Raw genomic sequence first — 20,137 nt, 5'->3', positions numbered from 1 at the left:
AGTCCTTCATGCATAGTGTGCCATTTTCTGCAAACCTCGTCTCTTGAAGAGCAGCTATGTCCACATTGAGTCTGGACAGTTCAGCATCAATTACAGCTGTTTATCTTGAGTCATCGATTTAGCGCAAGTCATCAGATAGGCCAGGACACATGGTCCTGACATTCCAGGTCACTAGTTGTAGAGCTGGTAATTTCTTCTTCCTTGTTGTTTGGCTTAGTGTGATGTTGCAATCTGTTTGTTGAGCGATGAATGCAAGCTCCAGGCACCTACTGAAGCAGACAGACTGTGATGGTTCGGCACCTTACTGACCAGGGGCTGCCCAGCTTGAGGCGGGCGGTACCTGACCAGGGGGACACGATGATCCCTCCCACTGACAGAGGCAACCCATAGAGCCCTACCTTATGCCAATCAGGTTGGACTTATCACTCATAACTGCTGCCTCCCATGATGTATTTGCTGCTTTGCAGCAGCATTGAAATGACCTCCCAGGGAGCAGAAAACTGGGCAAGATGTATGGAGAGTCAGGTCTGCCCAGACTCCTGAATCCCCTTCTCTGCCTTGCCAGTGTGATCCAAAGGAATGCAGGGCAATACATTTCGCACCAGGTTGACTGCAGAAGCTGCCGGAAGGAAATCGATGTCGATGATCCCATTGCCTTGGGGCGCCACTCTGGATTTTTCCTTGAGGTTTACTCCTGAAGCCTTTTCCATATAGCTACAAGGCTGTAGAGGTTTGAAATCAAGGTTTTTCTTCCCATAGATGAGCTACCTTCCCAGTCTGACAGGCTTCATCTACTTGAAGCAACTGGTTTTAAGGCACCTGAGATCCACCTTTGCCCCTTCTCCTCTCAATAGAAACAGTTCTGCCAGGCTTAGAAGCTAAGTCACACGAGCAGGCCAGGAGTTGGACTTGGTCGTCAGAGGCTATTGGAGACACATGCTGTGTGGGAGCACTTTATAGATAGTGGGAGTTTGTTCCCATGACCACCTCCTGGTTATGACAACCTTTGGACCCAATCTAAGTTGTGCACCAGAGAATATATAAGCAGACCACATTGTATTGAAAGTAAAACAGAGATGTCTGATTTCATACAACATACATTTTTCATCTGTTTTGGCAGATTCTGAAACATGCAGGCCTTGTAATAGTGATGTCTGCAGAGGAAACATCCTGGAAGACATCATTAACCAGCAGAAATTAACATCAGGATACTTTGGCTTTTCCAAACCAAAAGGTAATTTGGTAAATAGTTAAAATTTATTAGAGATGAAGATACAAAAATTGTTTTATTCAGAAATTGTTTTAACCACAATGTAATTTCAACCACAGTGAAAAGAAATGAACTCTTTTAAATGTTTAAAACGTAATTTCATTTTAAGGAAAGTGCAGTCATGGAGGATTTTTTGATCTATCAAGTTGGGGTCACGGTGGCATAAATAAAGATGACTTAAGCTCCAGTCATGGTTATCTCCATGGCATAGCAGCATCAGTAGCCACTGCTGCATCCAAAGAACTACTGCAAGACATTCGAGCCACAGTTGGAGATTCTACGTTTCTTAGGTATTTGAGGAATAATATAAAACAGGATTTAAGCAATGATATAAATAAAAACACATATTTCATATGTACTTGTTTCCTTAAGTAGGTGTGCCATTTCCATTTGCCTCTTTGTGTAGTTTTCTGGCTTCAGTTTTGCCGTTATTCACAGCAATACTTTTGTGATTCCTCAAGAAGAGTGTTAAAGAAATTACACATTTTAAAGTCATATTTGCAGTTATTTCTTCTGCTTCATCTTTAGAATAAAAACTCAGGTTTATGTGATCAATAGTATAGTTATTTGCATCACACCTTTTATTTTTTCATCTATCAGACTGATGGGACTCAGTCAGACTTCAGTGCTGTGTTTTGTTATTGACACCACCGGCAGCATGTCTGATGACATTGCCGAGGTCAGGAGAGTTACTTCATCCATCATTGACAGTCAAACAGGCACAGCAACTCAACCTTCAGAATACATCCTCGTGCCATTTAATGACCCTGGTAAGTTTGATTCCTGGAACAATGCTTGTTTATAAAATATTCACACTAAATAGCATGCTATATTGCTACAATATGGTGGATGTGATTACATACATCCTGGATGCATAGATAAGATTCCAGACTTTAATGTAATATGAACAGTGAATAGGTTGTATTCAGTCATGTGACTTTTGCTTGCAAGTTTCTTCCAGTGAATGAAGTGGTGGTCAGGCAAACCAATTTGGCCACCATTATGTAAAGAGCTAGTGAAACCATCTCCAACTATTTTCGCAGTTTAGAGGTCAATGCACGGTTAAGATACCTTCAGAAAGTTGCTCTTTGCAATGAAATAGATCCTTACATGTTAACAAAGAAGGATTTTTCCTATGAGCTGGAAAATTATCCATCCATTGAGTTCCCCGACATCATCTGCAGACATCGTTCTACATGGACACAAAGATGTAATCCTGGAAGAGCATGGAGGAGTACAACTTTTATATGTGGCTGGGTTAAAGATCTGGGGATCAAGACATGACCAAATAAATCCCGTATCATTTTTGCCCAGGTAAGTAGGATTTTCTGGGCTTTTTGTATGCATCTTTACAATGGTTGCTAGGATGCTACAAGTTTTAGTATCAGGTGTAAACAAACCACAGCCATTCAATTCTCAATCCTCCCTGCTCTACTCTTCCAGGTAAATCATTCACAAAGATCCACAGAAACCCCTTTAAAGACCTGGGTATTGGTGAAACAGGACAGAAGTTATCACAGCTCACTGTAACTGCATGACCAGGAAAGCAGTTTTGTGGTGTTAACTCGTGAGCTCTGCTTTTTGTGTTTACGTGGATCGTTTTGATTATCTTATCTATCTCGTTCAGTGCAGGGGCCCAATCTACATTATCATCCTTGTAAAGATTGCTAAGACATCCTGATAAATAAAGTGAAAACATACATGTTAGTTTACAATATGGCAAACATGATCAAACAATAAACCAAAACACATCTGAGGACTTAAGCGTCTCCTGAACTTCAAAACATCACGAAATAACAGAAAATGGCGAGAAAGGTGATTTGCAAATTCAAACGAAATAAATCAGAGGAATGTACAAACCTTTCACAAAGTGATCACTGCAAGCTCAAGTGTTCTTTGACTCCACTCCCTTCCATCACAGCGAAAGATTCAAGAGCCACCTTTCCCATTGTCTTTTGGTAAAATCCTTTCTTCTTTCACCCTTTATCACTTCATGGGGAACCTGGAAGAAACTTTTCAGTTTCACAGTTTGTTTGATTTGAGCAGCCCAAAACAACACAAGTGTAGGGCATTTTAATGGCTAGCAAGACGCCCCAGTGATAGTAATGCTTTGTGAACAGTGAGCTTCACTGACCACCACTTCATGTCTTGCATATCTAATGAGGTGGGTGTGACGTCGGATGCAACCCACCAATAGACAATTGTGCTGACAAAATTCTTGCTTTGCACACTGCAACTGTATGGCCAATCATGTTTAACTGATGTTATACTACAGCAGTTTTCCAGTCATTACAGTATATATTTGTTAATTAGAGAATGCCACTTTTGTATCAATTTATAGTTAATGTTCTAGTACCTCCATTAAACAAGTGAGTTCTGTTATCACTTACATTGTATCAGCAACCATCATTCCCTTTTTTCCCGCTTTTGTGAAGTTAATGAGAAAAAAATGCAGCTTGTCATGTAACTGAGGTACTAAAATCAGTTTTCTGTCCCAAAGACTTCCTTCCTTCCATAAATTTATATAAACATCTTACAGAAAAGCATATTAGACATGTATGGTAGGTGGTGGTAGGCTGGGTGCGATTTGCTGGGGGGGATGGTGGGGATCATCCCCCCCTCTGTTTTTTATCTCTGCTGAAAAAAAAATCCTCGGGGACAACCCCGTCAATAAAACAAACAAACCAAAAAAAAAAGTTGGCATGACAGGCATGTTGTGACACAGTTTTCTATGGTCTACATTGCACTCACTTTCAAAATGACCCGAAGTGGCAGCTTTGATGTTCACGAACGTCCCCAGCAAATAGATACATTGTAGATAATAACAATATCCAGAGTGTGAACATGGATTTAGCGCCATGAATCACATACTTACTGATGAGCGCAACAGAATGAATGTATCCACACTGAAAGCCTTCTTTTCCTCGCTGTCAATGGGTCAGACATGCGTTCCTTCCCTGCTGAGAAATTCGCCGAAATGTGGATTAAAGAAGGGCGAAACGCAGTGGATAGCGCATCGACGGAAAAGCACAAAAGGCCACATGAACTGCGCCATCAGAGCAAACTGTTCATTTAGTATTCATGTATTTTAGTGATTTTCGAGTCACTGTCCATTTAATCCGGAGGGAGAGAAACATCACAGCAACGCAACAAGCAGTGCGAACTTTGTTGTGTTAGTGTTCGTGTATTTAGTCAGAGAGATAGGAAGATGAATTTACTATCTCTGGTTTAGTGTTCGTTTTCATTTAGTGTTATTCATTTGATATCATTGGATGTTATTGAGCTGTTAGCCTATTGTTACCTTAATTTTGTGACGTTTCATGATAAAAAAAAAAATCCCCCCTTCTGGTTTTTTGACAAATCGCACCCTGGTGGTAGGTATAGTAAAAGTAAAGTAACTTTATTGGTCTCCCTAGGGAGAAATTTAGCTTAGAGTCAGGGAACATTGCTGCATCAAGAAAGGGACACAAACACACATCTAATTAACTAAAAGAACATATGTGCAATCTGGCATTTTTGCTCCAGGTGAACTGTGCAAATTAAAAATCCTAACATTGATACATACAAACAATTCAAACAAGTACCATTAATACATTCATACATACATACAAACATACCTACCTAACATCCACTCAAGTAATATCCATACATGCATACCTATCCATACATCCAATCAATAACATCTATACATTCCTAGATATCTCACAAAAATTAATACCATTCCTACAGTCATATATATAAATTGTATTCATACATTTCCATACATGTACAAAAGAACCATAGTTCTAAATAACCTGTGCAAAATAGCCAAAGAAAGATAACACATTCTAGTCTTCCATCTATGCATACATACACCATCCATTTATTAGCCCACATACATTCACCTCTGATCATTCAGAAACTTAATTGAAAGAGGGATGAATGAATGTTTATACCTGTTATGTTTACATAAAGGGACATTATATCTCCTCCCTGAGTGTAAAAGTATATATTCAGAATAAAGCACATGGGAACTGTCAGATAAAATACCTTTAGCCTGACTAATGACTGATTGCTCAAAAAGCTCCTGCGGATTCAGAGGAGCGGGAGTTCCCATGATCTTACCTGCTGTCTTAACCAAACTAAAAATCTGAGCCTTCGACTTTACTGTCAGATTTCCAAACCAACTGGAAATACCGTAATGGAGAATTGATTCTATTGTTGCTCTGAAGAAAATCAACATGATATTTTTACAGACACCAAACAGACAAAGTCTACGCAAGAAATGGAGGCGCTGGTGAACTCTGGCGCATACGCTAGACACCTGTGTTCTCCAACTCAGGTTACTGTCAATATAAATACCTAAGTATTTGAAGGTGGTCACCTGTTTAGTATAGGTTAATTTACACTATATGGCCAAAAGTATCCGGACACCTGACCTTCACACAACTGTATGAAATGTCGTTGTCTGATAAAAAAGAAAAAACTAACAATATTCAATATAAGACATAATGAACGTAATCGAAAGATTAAGAATAAGTTATGGAGATAAAAGCATCAAGGAGTTTCGCCGCCTTGAAAGATTGACGCGAAAACGATGTCTGATAAAAAAGAAAAAACTAACAATATTCAATATAAGACATAATGAACGTAATCGGAAGTGTATGAAATGTCTTTGCATGCTGTAGAATTAAATTTTCTCTTCACAGGAACTAAAGAACAAAAACCTGTGCCAGCATGACAATGACCCTGTACACAAAGTGAGGTCAACAAAGACATAGTTTGCAAAAGTTGGAGTGGAAAAACTCAAGTGTCCTGCACAGGTCCCTGACCTCATCCCCACTCAACCCCACCTTTGGGATAAACTGGGAATGCTGATTGCACCCTAGGCTTCCTCACCCAACATCATTGCTTAACCTCACAAATGCTCTTTTGGCTGAATGAACACAAATCCCCACAGCCATGCTTCAAACTCTAGTGGGATGCCTTCCCAAAAGAGTGGGAGCTTATAGTAGCAAAAATGAACCAACTTTGGAACAATATGTTCAACAAGCACGTATAGTTATGAAGGTCAGGTGTCCACAAACTTTTGTCCATATACTGGCTCTATCTATCAAAATGATACCATTTTAGAATGAGTACAATAATATAAACCTTTGATCTGCCTTGCAGTCGGAACTACCGTCAGTCAGATTAAAAAAAAAAAATCTACATCTTCTGACCAATCACATTTGAGAATTTAACCAGCGCTGTACACTGTCAGAAATAGGGGTACAGTAGGAGCCCATTTCTATCCCCCAAGGTACAATCTATACTAAAGTACCCCTGGGGCTCATTATTGGACCTCAGTGTAACTATGTGTACCTTTTTAGGATCAAAAAGGTACATATATGTTCCCATGCAGTATATAAAGAGTACACATAAGTACCTTAGAGGGTACTGATCCAGTGACAAGCCATTGGAACGCTAAAGATACAGTAATGTACTTTATTTTCTGAGAGTGTAGTACATGTAAGAGATAACACCTATCACAGAGTTTCTGATATCAGGAAATAATGAAGGTGAAAAACAGCATGATGCTCAGTATTGTCATTTTTTTTACTTGCAAATTAATGAAAATTGGCAACTAATTTTTATTTATTAACATAACTATCTCGTCCCAAACCCCTTCACTGCAAATCAGAAAGTATTTTCTGTGTCCATGGTATAAAGAAAAACATTAGATACTCAATTTTTTATGTAAGCAGGGCTAAAATGGTTAAAACATGGTACAAGCAACAAACAAATAGGTGTCACATGTCTGTGTGGGTTTCCTCCTCCAGTCCAAACACATGTGGATTAGTTCAACTGGCTCACCCATGACCCTGACAGACAAGCGGAAGTCAGTAAGGAAAGAAAAACAGTTCCTCTGTTTTTCCACATTCTTTCAGATTATGGCCCACTTACAAGAACAACTGATCCTAAGATATTTAAAAAACAACTTGGTGCGCTTACAGCATCTGGTGGAGGAGATGCTCCTGAAATGTCTCTCTCGGCACTCCAGGTACGATACAGTAATAGAGTAATTTGGTGTTGAGTGTGCATTCAGTGTCATCTTGTTGAAATAAGCCTTTTACTGTCATTAATGATTCCTTGCTTTTTTTCTGTTATAATTTTGTCAGAATAAATAAACTCTACTTCTGATTCTAAAAACAAAGTCATGTTTTAAAAGTCTACCTTTTTAAGTTTTTAAAGATGACATTTATTATTAATTTGACTTAGTTTTGCATACAGTCTAGCAGCTAATTTTTTTAAAGAGCAAAATAAAAACTAGACTGCATTTCCGCAGAGAAAATGCAGTGTGCTTGCTGAGCTGTAGCAGAACTGCTAGCATGCTAAAAACTAGCATGCCAACATGCTAATACCAACATGTTAACAACTAACATGCTAACAGTTAGCATACTAACATGCTAACAGTTAGCATACTAACATGCTAACAGTTAGCATACTAACATGCTAACAGTTAGCATACTAACATGCTAACAGTTAGCATACTAACATGCTAATAGATAACATGCAAACAGCTAGCATTCTACCATGTTAATGATTAACATGCTATTTGTTAAAATTCTAACACTTTAAGGCTAATATGCTGACAGCTATCATGTTGACAGCTATCATGCTAACAGCTAACAGGCTAACATGTTAATGGCTAGTATGTTAACTTTTTTAGCATGCTAACATGCTGAGGGTGACATGCTAACAGTTAGCATGATAACATGCTCAGGCGAACTCGCTAACATGCTAAACTCGCTAACATGTGAACTCTGCATGCTACCATGCTAATCCTAACATGTTAACAGCTCTCATGATAACATGCTAATGGTGAGCATGCTAATAACTCACGAGCTAACAGCAGGCATGATATCGTAATGGGTACCATGCTAACAGCTAGCATGGTAACACGCGAATGTTTATATGCTAATTGCTATTGTGTGTGCGCGTGTAAGTATTCCTAATAAAGTGGCCATTGAGTTGAAGTTGATTTGCTGTCAGTCTCAAATGAGCAGATCCTTGCCAAATGCATCATCACCTATGGGTAAGGGAGGAACGACTCAGTCAAGCTTCCATTGATTAGCGGCAAAATGGAGAAAAAATGGATAGATGAAAGGCAAGACAAAGACGAGTGCGGGTCAGAACCGATATCTTGTGTGTGATGGTGATTTGGCCTGAGGTGCCGTATGAAGTTTGGTGGATGTGTGGTGAAGTGTTACTGAGCAAAACTCCATTCATTTGAATGGGGCCAAAAATCAATGGAAGCCTATGGAGGTAAAAAGAGATGCGTGAAAACCAAGGAAAAGACGAGTGCAGGTCTCAGATGAGGGGATGGATCTGTGCGGGGACTTGGCCTGAGGCATCAAGTGAAGTTTCTTGATGTTTGGTCACTTGGTTAAAAAAATTGATGGAGAGTGAAAGTGTTTCTCCTGAAACACCATTCATTTTCAATGGGGCCAAAAATCAATGTAAGCCTATGGAGGAAAAAGGGATGAGCAAAAAGAAAAGAAAAATATGAGTGCGGGTCAGAACCGGTTGCATGTATGTGTCGAGGGAGTTGGCCTGATGTGTCACATGAGGCTTGGTGCATCTGCGATGGAGCGTGTTCGAGTAGGATGATTCAATTCATGAGCCCTATTCATTCTCTATGAGAAAAAAAACAAAAGAAGAACAAGAGAACGGGCGCGTTGATCCAAAAGCTGTATACAAGCACACTACACCACTTCGGGCCAGACGTCTCAGAGTTGGAACGGTGTCTCTATCTCGAACGCCCTAGGAGGAGTAGTGGATCCAAAAAACGTGTCGGAATAAGGCAGAATACAGTGCCTTGAAAAAGTATTCATACCCCTTGAACTTTTTCACATTTTTCCACCTTACAACCACGAACTTAAAAGTTTTTTATTGAGATTTTATGTGATAGACCAACACAGAGTAGCACATAATTATGAAGTGAAACGAAAATGATAAATGGTCTTCAAAATTTTAAACAAACAAAAATCTGAAAAATGTGGTGTGTATTAGTATTCAGCCCCCCTGCGTCAATACTTTGTAGAGCCACCTTTTGCTGCAATTACAGCTGCAAGTCTTTTGTGGTATGTCTCTACCAGCTTTGCACATCCAGACACTGAAATTTTTGCCCATTCTTCTTTGCAAAATAGCTCAAGCTCAGCCAGATTGGATGGAGAGCGTCTGTGAACAGCAATTTTCAAGTCTTGCCACAGATGCTCAATGGGATTTAGGTCTGGACTTTGACTGGTCCATTCTAACAGATGAATATTCTTTGATCTAAACCATTCCATTGTAGCTCTGGCTGTATGTTTAGGGTCATTGTCTTGCTGGAAGGTAAATCTCCTTCCCAGTCTCAAGTCTTTTGCAGCCTCCAACAGATTTTCTTCCAGGATTGCCCTGTATTAGCTCCATCCATCTTCCCATCAACTCTGACCAGCTTCCCTGTCCCTGCTGAAGAAAAGCATCCCCATAGCATGATGCTGCCACCACCATGTTTCACAGTGGGGATGGTGTGTGCAGGGTGATGAGCAGTATTAGTTTTCCGCCACGCATAGTGCTTTGTATTTAGGCCAAAAAGTTCAACTTTGGTCTCATCTGACCAAAGCACCTTCTTCCACATGTTTGCTGTGTCCCCTACATGGCTTCTGGCAAACTGCAAACGGGACTTCTTATGCCTGTCTTTCAACAATGGCTTTCTTCTTGCCACTCTTCCAAAAAGGCCAGATTTGTGGAGTGTACGACTTATAGTTGTCCTGTGCACAGATTCTCCCACCTGAGCTGTGGATTTCTGCAGCTCCTCCAGAGTGATCATGGTCCTCTTGGCTGCTTCTCTGACCAGTGCTCTCCTTGCTCGCTCTGTCAGTTTAGGTGGACGGCCATGTCTTGGTAGGTTTGCAGTTGTGCCATACTTTTTCCATTTTTGAATGATGGATTGAACAGTGCTTCTTGAGATGTTCAGAGCTTGGGATATTTTTTTATAACCTAACCCTGCTTTAAACTTCTCCAGAACTTTATCCCTGACCTGTCTGGTGAGTTCTTTGGTCTTCATGATGCTGTTTGTTCTTCAGTGTTCTCTAACAAACCACTGAGGCCTTCACAGAACAAGTGTATTTATGCTGAGAGTAAATTACACACAGTAGGACTCTCTTAACTAATTAGATGACTTCTGAAGGCAATTGATTGCACTGGATTGTATTTAGAGGTACAGGGGGCTGAATACTAATGCACACCACATTTTTCAGATTTTTATTTGTTTAAAATTTTGAAGACCATTTATCATTTTCGTTTCACTTCAAATTTATGTGCTACTCTGTGTTGGTCTATCACATAAAATCTCAATAAAAAAGTTTTAAGTTCATGGTTGTAAGGTGGAAAAATGTGAAAAAGTTCAAGGGGTATGAATACTTTTTCAAGGCACTGTAAGTAAACTTAAGAAGAACAATAGTAGGCAAGCACACTAAATATACATTCTGCTCTGTTCCATGTAATATCATTAACCAGGGTTGACAGGTTTCAGAAAAAATTTCAGCCCAAAATCTTAGATTAGCCCAAAAGTCTGGGCACTGGAAAAGGGGGATATGTTTTTTTGTTTGGGGTTTTTTTGTTTGTTTGTTTTTTAAACACATATTTCTGATGTGTGGACATTATCAATTCCATAATCCCGCTTTCCTTCTCCAAAGCTTTGTGCTGTATCTTACAAGACAAATGGTCCCCTCCATCATAGAAATACACAGAGTCTGCACTTACAGTTAGGTCCATAAATATTTGGACAGAGGCAACATTTTTCTAATTTTGGTTCTGTACTTTACCACAATGAATTGTGAACAAAACAATTCAGATGCAGTTGAAGTTCAGACTTTCAGCTTTAATTCAGTGGGTTGAACAAAATGACTGCATAAAAATGTGAGGAACTAAAGCATTTTTTTAAACACAATCCCTTCATTTCAGGGGCTCAAAAGTAATTGGACAAATTAAATAATTGTAAATAAAATGTTCATTTCTAATATTTGGCTGAAAACCCTTTGTTGGCAATGACTGCCTGAAGTCTTGAACTCATGGACATCACCAGACGCTGTGTTTCCTCCTTTTTAATGCTCTGCCAGGCCTTTACTGCAGCGGTTTTCAGTTGCTGTTTGTTTGTGGGCCTTTCTGTCTGAAGTTTAGTCTTTAACAAGTGAAATGCATGCTCAATTGGGTTGAGATCAGGTGACTGACTTGGCCATTCAAGAATATTCCACTTCTTTGCTTTAATAAACTCCTGGGTTGCTTTGGCTTTATGTTTTGGGTCATTGTCCATCTGTATTATGAAAAGCCGACCAATCAGTTTGGCTGGATTTGAGCACACAGTATGTCTCTGAATACCTCAGAATTCATCTGGCTGCTTCTGTCCTGTGTCACATCATCAATAAACACTAGTGACCCAGTGCCACTGGCAGCCATGCATGCCCAAGCCATCACACTGCCTCCGCCATGTTTTACAGATGATGTGGTATGCTTTGGATCATGAACTTTACCACGCCTTCGCCATTCTTTTTTCTTTCCATCATTCTGGTAGAGGTTGATCTTGGTTTCATCTGTCCAAAGAATGTTCTTCCAGAACTGTGCTGGCTTTTTTAGATGTTTTTTAGCAAAGTCCAATCTAGCCTTTTTATTCTTGAGGCTTATGAGTGGCTTGCACCGTGCAGTGATCCCTCTGTATTTACTTTCATACAGTCTTCTCTTTATGGTAGATTTGGATATTGATACGCCTACCTCTTGGAGAGTGTTGTTCACTTGGTTGGCTGTTGTGAAGGGGTTTCTCTTCACCATGGAAATTATTCTGCAATCATCCACTACTGTTGTCTTCTGTGAGTGTCCAGGTCTTTTTGCATTGATGAGTTCACCAGTGCTTTCTTTCTTTCTCAGGATGTACCAAACTGTAGATTTTGTCATTCCTAATATTGTAGCAATTTCTCGGATGGGTTTTTTCTGTTTTTGCAGCTTAAGGATGGCTTGTTTCACCTGCATGGAGAGCTCCTTTGACCGCATGTTCTCTTCACAGCAAAATCTTCCAAATGCAAGCACCACACCTCAAATCAACTCCAGGCCTTTTATCTGCTTAATTGAGAATGACATAACAAAGGAATTGCCCACACCTGCCCATGAAATAGCCTTTGAGTCAACTGTCCAATTACTTTTGGTCCCTTTAAAAACAGGGTGGCACATGTTAAGGTGCTGAAACTCCTAAACCCTTCATCCAATTTTAATGTGGATACCCTCAAATGAAAGCTGAAAGTCTGGACTTTATGTCCATGTCCATTATATAACTATAACTTGAATATGTTTCAGTAAACAGGTAAAAAAAAAAATTGTGTCAGTGTCCAAATATATATGGACCTAACTGTAGATTTTGTAATTTTGTGGAAATGTATTTTATTCAATTCAGATTATTTGCTATAAAACAGGGTGGCACAATGGTGTTGTGGTGACAGTGCAGGGGAAGCCATGACCTCATGGTTAGAGAAGCATTTAGAGAAGCATAGAGAAGCACCCCCAGCTGTTGCCCAGACTGCTCTGGGTATATGTTGCTCTGGATAAGAGCGTCTGCTAAATGCCTGTAATGTAATGGGTGGTGCATTGTCTCGCCTGACACCAAGAAGGTTCTGGGTTCAAACCTTGCACAACTTGGGCCTTTCCATGTGGATTTTGCATGTTCTCCCTGTGCCAGTGTGGGTTTACTCCCACAGTCCAAAGACATGTAGATGAGCTCAATTGGCTACTCCAAATTGTCCAGATGTATGAGTGTGAGTAGTTGTTTGTGTCTGTGATAGATTGATGACCTACAGTGTCTGGCAAAAGTATTCATCCCCCTTGGTGTTTTGTCCTGTTTTATCGCATTACAAGCTGGAATTAAAATGGACTTTTGAGGGGCTAGTACCATTTGATTTACACAACATGCCTACCACTTCTGTTTTTTCATCTTAATTGTGATTTGTTAATTAGATTATAAAAAATTATTTGCACCTTTTAAAGTGGTAGGCATGTTGTGTAAAACAAATGGTGCTAACCCTCAAAAAATCCATGATAATTCCAGCTTGTAATGTGACAAAACAGGACAAACACCAAGGAGGATGAATACTTTTGCAAGACACTGTATCCTGAGTGTATCCCACCAGCTGGGATTGGCTCCAGCCTCTCCCATGATCCTGATGGATAGGCAGTGTAGATAGATGGATTCTATAAAACAGGATCATTCAGGTGGATAATAAGTCAATCACCCAGTCATTACGTTACAGTAATGGCATTTAGCAGATGCTCTTATCCAGAGCAACCTGCGGAGCAGCTGGGGGTTAGATGCCTTGCTCAAGGGCACTTCAGCCATTCCTGCTGGTCCAAGGAATTGAACCACCAATCTTTTGGCCCCAAAGCTGCTTCTCTCACCATTAGGCCATGGCTTCCCACCTCAATCAAAATTCCTGTTCTAAGCTGTCCCCCAATATAATATGTTTTTTTGAGACATTCTTAACGAAGTACAAGAATCTTTTTTTTTTGTTTGTTCCAGCTCGCCCTCACTGGATCTCCACCGCAGACTGAGATTTTTGTTTTTACCGATGCTGATGCAAAAGATAAAAGTTTGAAGAGCACTGTGCAAGCATTGATTGAGATAACAAAGTCTAAAGTGAGTGTATGCAAATGTTCATATACATGCAAGCCAACTACTGAAACTGTTATATCTGTTTGTTTGTTTTTTCATTCTAAATGAACTAATCCATACTAATCATCTACACATATATAAAAATAAAGACCAGATAATGTGGGCAAAACACTGATATCTTCTTCCTTTCCCAATCTGAAGGTGACCTTCATGCTAACTAACGCTTTAAGTTCTCGGCGTCGCAGGAGTGCCAGGGCTGTAGATGTCAAACGGGATGTCTCCACTTGGCTTTCAAACCCACAAAATCAGGTCTACCATAACCTGGCTCAGAGCTCTGGGGGTCAGGCTATTGAGGTCACCAAAACAACCCTGGACCAGGCTACTGACATTATTGCAGTTTTCTCCAGATCTACATTGGTAATTGAAAAAATAATATAAACAAATGTGGTTTGCTTATATTGTTTAGCTCAATCAGCTAAATCTCAGTTGCATTATAAACATCACTTGGACTGGCATCCCATTTTGGGTGTATTCCTGCCTAACTAGGCTCGATATCCACTGCAACTGTCACTAGGATGTTACTGACGATGACTAAATTAATGAATGTTACCATCACTGTAATGTTTGGATAATGTTTTGTGCTTTGGGTTATTGTAGTTGGCCTTTCTTTGGCTTAAACATCCGAAAGCATGCACAAATCAGACGAGGCACTGGTCCATCAGGTGTTGCTGCCGTTCAGGAAACTAAGCAGGAGTCATACCTGATGAGTGATTACTGTAAAGCCCATTTCACATATAAAATCCATGTGTGTATGAGGTAAAAACAACACAGAATATATACAGTGCTCAGTGTAAATGAGTACACCCCCTTTGAAAAGTAACATTTTAAACAATATCTCAATGAACACAATTTCCAAAATGTTGAAAAGACAGAGTTTAATATAACATCTGTTTAAGTTATAATGTGAAAGTAAGGTTAATAATATAACTTAGATTACACATTTTTCAGTTTTACTCAAATTAGCGTGGTGCAAAAATGAGTACATCCCACAACAAAAATTACTACATCTCGTACTTTGCATGGTCTCCATGATTTTTAATGACAACACCAAGTCCATTCTTCAACAATGACTTCTTTTAGTGACTGGATGTTGGATGGAGAGTGATGCTCAAATTGTCTCTTCAGAATTCCCCATAGGTGTTGGATTGGGTTCAGATCAGGAGACATACTTGATCGCTGAATCACTTTCACCCTGTTCTTCTTCAGAAATCCAACAGTGGCCTTAGATGTGTGTTTAGTCGGAAAAGTGCACGACGACCAAGGGCACAGAGTGATGGTAGCATCTTCTCTTTCAGTATAGAGCAATACATCTGTGAATTCATGATGCCATCAATGAAATGCAGCTCCCGACACCAGCAGCACTCATGCAGCCCCACATAAGGACACTGCCACCACCATGTTTCACTGTAGGCACCATGCATTTTTCTTTGTATTCCTCACCTTTGTGACGCCATACAGTTTTGAAGCCATCAGTTCCAAAAACATTTATCTTGGTCTCATCACTCCAGAGTATAGAGTCCCAGTAGTCTTCATCTTTGTCAGCATGGGCCCTGGCAAACTCTAAGCAGGCTTTTTTGTGCCTGGGCTTTAGGAGAGGCTTCTTTCATGGACGGCATCCATGCATGCCATTCCTCTGCAGTGTACGCCGTATTGTGTCACGGGAAATAGTCACCGCAGTTTGGCTTTCTACTTCTTTAGATAACTACAGTGAACTTGCATGCTGATTTTCTTCAACCCTTCTCATCAGAAGACGCTTCTGTCGAGATGTTAACTTCCATGGACGACCTGGACGTCTCTGTGAGATGGTTGCAATTCCATCTTTCTTAAATTTTTGTACCACTTTTGCTACAGTATTCTAACTGATAAGTAAAGCTTTGCTGATCTTCTTGTAGCCTTCACCTTTGTGGTGTAAAGAAATTATTTTCTTTGGGGAATTCTGAAGAGACAAGTTGAGCATCACTCTCCATCCAGCATCCAGTCACTAAAAGAGGTCATTGTTGAAGAATGGAAAAGATTGATGTTGCAAAATGTCGCTAACTTGTTCATTCCATGCCTAGAAGACTTGGTGCTGTCATTAAAAATCATGGAGGCCATACAAAGTACTAGATGTAGTAGGTTTTGTTGTGGGGTGTACTCATTTTTGCACCACCCTAATTTGAGTAAAACTGAAAAATGTGTAATCTAAGTTTATATTATCAACCTTACTTTCACGTTATAAGTTAAACAGATGTTATTTTAAACTTTGTCTTTTCAACATTTTGGAAATTGTTTGTGTTCATTGAGATATTGTTTAAAATGTTACTTTTCAAAGGGGGTGTACTCATTTACGCTGAGCACTGTAACAAATTTTCATTCCCACTCAGTCTTCCAAAAAGGAAAAGTAAACGGATATTGTGTATTCCCACTTGACTGTATTTATGGAATATATGCCTGACAGATTTTGGCAACTGAATGGCCTATTGTGCATGGAATGAATTATACAATGAAGCGAGACTGTCGATGATGGTGTAGCTCACTCTGGCCCCATCTAGTCTAGAAGGAACGATCTAAAATTGGCCACCTTGTGCAAAAAATGTTGCAAGCTATATACAAGCTATATATAGAGGCTATATACACCCTAGGAATACCTACCTATTTGCCAGAAAGAATCCAAAATGGCAAGGAATTGACCGAGAAGACACGATTTTTGTTGAACTGCTCATTAAGGCTTAATTAGTCCATAACTTCATTAATAATTGTAATTAAGCAAATCTGGGTAGAAGTTATATGCATCCAAGGTACCCCTACCTTCATGCCAGACTTAATCAGAATTGGTGAAACTGCTCGTTAGGGCTTTATTACTCCATATCTTCATTATTAATTGCAATTATGTAAATTTGGGTAGAAGCCATATGCACCCCAGGCAGACCTACCTTCCTGCCAAAAAGAATAAAAATCTGTGAAGAATTGAGAGAGAAGAAGCAATTTTTGTGAAATGTGGACGATGCTGGACAGACGATGGACAATGCATGCTGGCATAAGCTCATCACCTGTCAACCAGATGAGCTAATAATTAATATTTGTTTTGGACAGTGTGGCCATTTCACTGAGAACCAGCACATCAGTTTTGATCAGTAACACATATGCGTTTGTTAATTGTTCCACTCGTAGAGTTATGTTTAATCACGCTCATAGATTCAAATCTGTTGTGAAAAACTGACCAGTGGTGTTGATGTTTACACATATTGCTTGGAAAATATTATTTATCATTTAAGAATTGGGCCAAAGCAACTGAGAAAATCTGTAAAGGCTCTGGTTTGGTGAGAATAACGACAACAAAAATATTACATATCTGTGAACGGCAAGTATGTGAACCTTTGCTTTCTGTATCTGGTGTGACCCCCCCTTGTGCAGCAATAGCTGTAACTCAAGGTTTCCTGTAGCTATTGATCAGTCCTGGTGATCAACAGTTACTGGCGGCACAGTAGTGCTGTGGTTCGCACTGTCGCCTCACAGCAAGAAAGTTCCGGTTTTGAACCTCATGGCCGACAGGGGACTTTCTGTGAAAAGTTTGCATGTTCTCCCCGTGTCTGGGTTTGCTCCATTTTCCTCTCACAGTTCAAAGACATGCAGATTAGGTAAAAAAAAAATACCAAACCACTGGGGTTGTACAAGCATACTACTTAATGCTGGTCCCAAGCCTGTACAGATTGGGGAGGGTTATATTTGGAAGGGTATCCGGTGTAAAATTCTATGCCAAATCAAATATGCAGATCATGATGACCTGCTGAGGTGACCCCTAATGGGAGCAGCCAAAAGAAGAAAAAGAACTGTTGATCAGTCTTGCACATTGGCCTGGAGGAATTTTAGCCCCTTCCTCTGCACAGAACAGATTCAACTCTGGGATGCTGGTGGGTTTCCTCACATGAAGGTCAGAACATTAATATGACCATTCCAAAACTTTATTCTTCTTTTACCAAATGGAACAACTTCTTGCTTCGGTTCATTGTCTTGCTGCATGCTCCACTTTCTCTTGTCATGGACAGATGTCCTGACATTTTCTTTTAGAATTCATTGGAATAGGCGGCACAGTGGTGTAGTGGTTAGCGCTGTCGCCTCACAGCAAGAAGGTCCGGGTTCAAGCCCCATGGCCGGCAAGGGCCTTTCTGTGCAGAGTTTGCATGTTGTCCGCATGGGTTTTCTCCGGGTGCTCTGGTTTCCCCCACAGTCCAAAGACATGCAGGTTAGGTTAACTGGTGACTCTAAATTGACCGTAGGTGTGAATCTGAGTGTGAATGGTTGTCTGTGTCTATGTGTCAACCCTGTGATGACCTGGTGACTTGTCCAGGGTGTACCCCGCCTTTCACCCATAGTCAGCTGGGATAGGCTCCAGCTTGCCTGCGACCCTGTAGAGCAGGATAAAATGGCTAGAGATGATGAGATGAATTCAGATTTCATTGTTCCATCAATGATGACAAGCCGTCCTGGCCCATATGCAGCACAACATGCCTGAATCATGATGCTACCACCACCATGTTTCACAGATGGGAGTGCAATGTTTTCCTTTTTTCCAAAAATAATGCTTCTCTTTTATACCAAGTCTATTTTGATCTCAACCATCCATATTTTTTTTTCTTTTTCTGAAAGCCTTCTGGCTTGTCCACATGACCTTTAGCAAACTGCATATGAGCAGCAATGTTCTTTTGGGAGAGCAATAGTTTTCCCCTTGTAACCCTGCCATGCACCCCATTGTTATTCAATGTTCTCCTGATGGTGGGCTCATAAACATTACCTTTAGACAATGTGAGAAAGGCCATTAGTTGCGTAGAAGTTACCCTGGGTTACTTTGGTGGTGTTTACATTAGACCGTATCCGTATCGTTTTCGTCGCAGATGCACTGTCCATTCACATTAAAACGCCGGGAAACGACTCCACAGGCGGAACAACTTGAATCCACCAGGGCCCACGTATTCAACCCAGTTCGTATCTGATCCGGTGCTATGTAAACATTGAGATACGAGGAAACGCAGTGCTGAGCTCTAGCTGACGTCGTCATTGGACAACGTCACTGTGACATCCACCTTCCTGATTCGCTGGCGTTGTTCATGCCACGTTGGTCATGTGACGCGACTGCTGAAAAACGGCGCGGACTTCACTTCCTGCTATTGTTTCCGCCTTGTATCACCTTTTTGTTTTTCATTAAAGAGTATAAAAGTATGAATATAATGCTTTGCCATTCTTAATGTTGTTCATGGTAAGATGCAAATACTGCCCATTGTGTAGTTATGATTGTCTTTAGGCTTGCCATCCTTCCACTTGCAAGTGGTGAGTGACTTGCGCATGCCCGATATGCACTGGGATCACACACACAGCGGCTCAGTCCCGAATCACTGCTCGTGCGCTTCACTCGCGCGCTCTGTGAGCTGCGCAGGGCCGGAGTGCGCACCCTCCAGAGGGCACTCGCTGTTCAGGGCAGAGTGATTTGGAGCGCAGCCGCTGAGGAGGAAGCGCTGAGCCGCACTGACACATTTCAACTTACGTGCCGTCTAATTAGTCATGTGATTAGCGTATCCGTGTATTGGCGTTGCTGTGTGCACGCGAATCGTGTATTGGCGTTGCTGTGTGCACGCGAATCGTTTTAAAAACGTTAATCTGATGATCCGCTGATACGGTCTAATGTAAACACCACCTTTGTGACCTCATAGATTATTACACACCTTGATCTTTGTTAGTTGCCTGCTCCTGGAGAGCTCCTGGTCTTGAATTTATTCCGTTTGTACACAAGGTGGCTGACTGTGGATTGATGGACTCCAAACTCTTTAGAGATTGTTTTGTGACCTTTTCCAGCCTGACGAGCATCAACAAGTCTTTTTCTGAGGTCCTCAGAAAACTAATTTGTTCATGCCATGATACACTTCAACATTTTGTGCAGATCACACTTTGATAGCTCCTTGTTCTTTAAATAAAACAGGGCAAACACTCAACATATTGAATCATTTTCCTTTATAAATAAATGACAAAATAGAATCTGCTTGTTTCATTATTTAAATTGGGTTTTTCTTTATCTACTTATGGGACTTGTGTGAAAATCTGATGATGTTTTAGATCATTTATGCAGAAATATAGAAAATTAATCCAGCCACTGAGGTGCATAAGCGTACTCTTGGTGCCGG

The 20,137-nt window shown here is 40.4% G+C and overlaps 1 protein-coding gene across 1 annotated transcript in view; it reads left to right on the top strand.

The window, feature by feature from the left end:
• LOC132889733 (von Willebrand factor A domain-containing protein 7-like) overlaps positions 1-20,137 on the top strand; it is a 44,642-nt gene that overhangs the window by 12,265 nt on the left and 12,240 nt on the right. The window contains exons 4-9 of the mRNA XM_060926528.1: positions 1,121-1,234; positions 1,380-1,560; positions 1,871-2,040; positions 7,180-7,292; positions 13,833-13,949; positions 14,127-14,342. Of these exons, the coding sequence (XP_060782511.1) occupies positions 1,121-1,234; positions 1,380-1,560; positions 1,871-2,040; positions 7,180-7,292; positions 13,833-13,949; positions 14,127-14,342 (911 nt within the window). The remainder of the gene's footprint in view (positions 1-1,120; positions 1,235-1,379; positions 1,561-1,870; positions 2,041-7,179; positions 7,293-13,832; positions 13,950-14,126; positions 14,343-20,137) is intronic.

This window comes from Neoarius graeffei, chromosome 7 (genome assembly GCF_027579695.1).
Source record: "Neoarius graeffei isolate fNeoGra1 chromosome 7, fNeoGra1.pri, whole genome shotgun sequence".
NCBI lineage: Eukaryota > Metazoa > Chordata > Actinopteri > Siluriformes > Ariidae > Neoarius > Neoarius graeffei.
The sequence above is the reverse complement of the archived record's forward strand: the minus strand, read 5'-3'. Positions and strand labels throughout refer to the sequence as shown.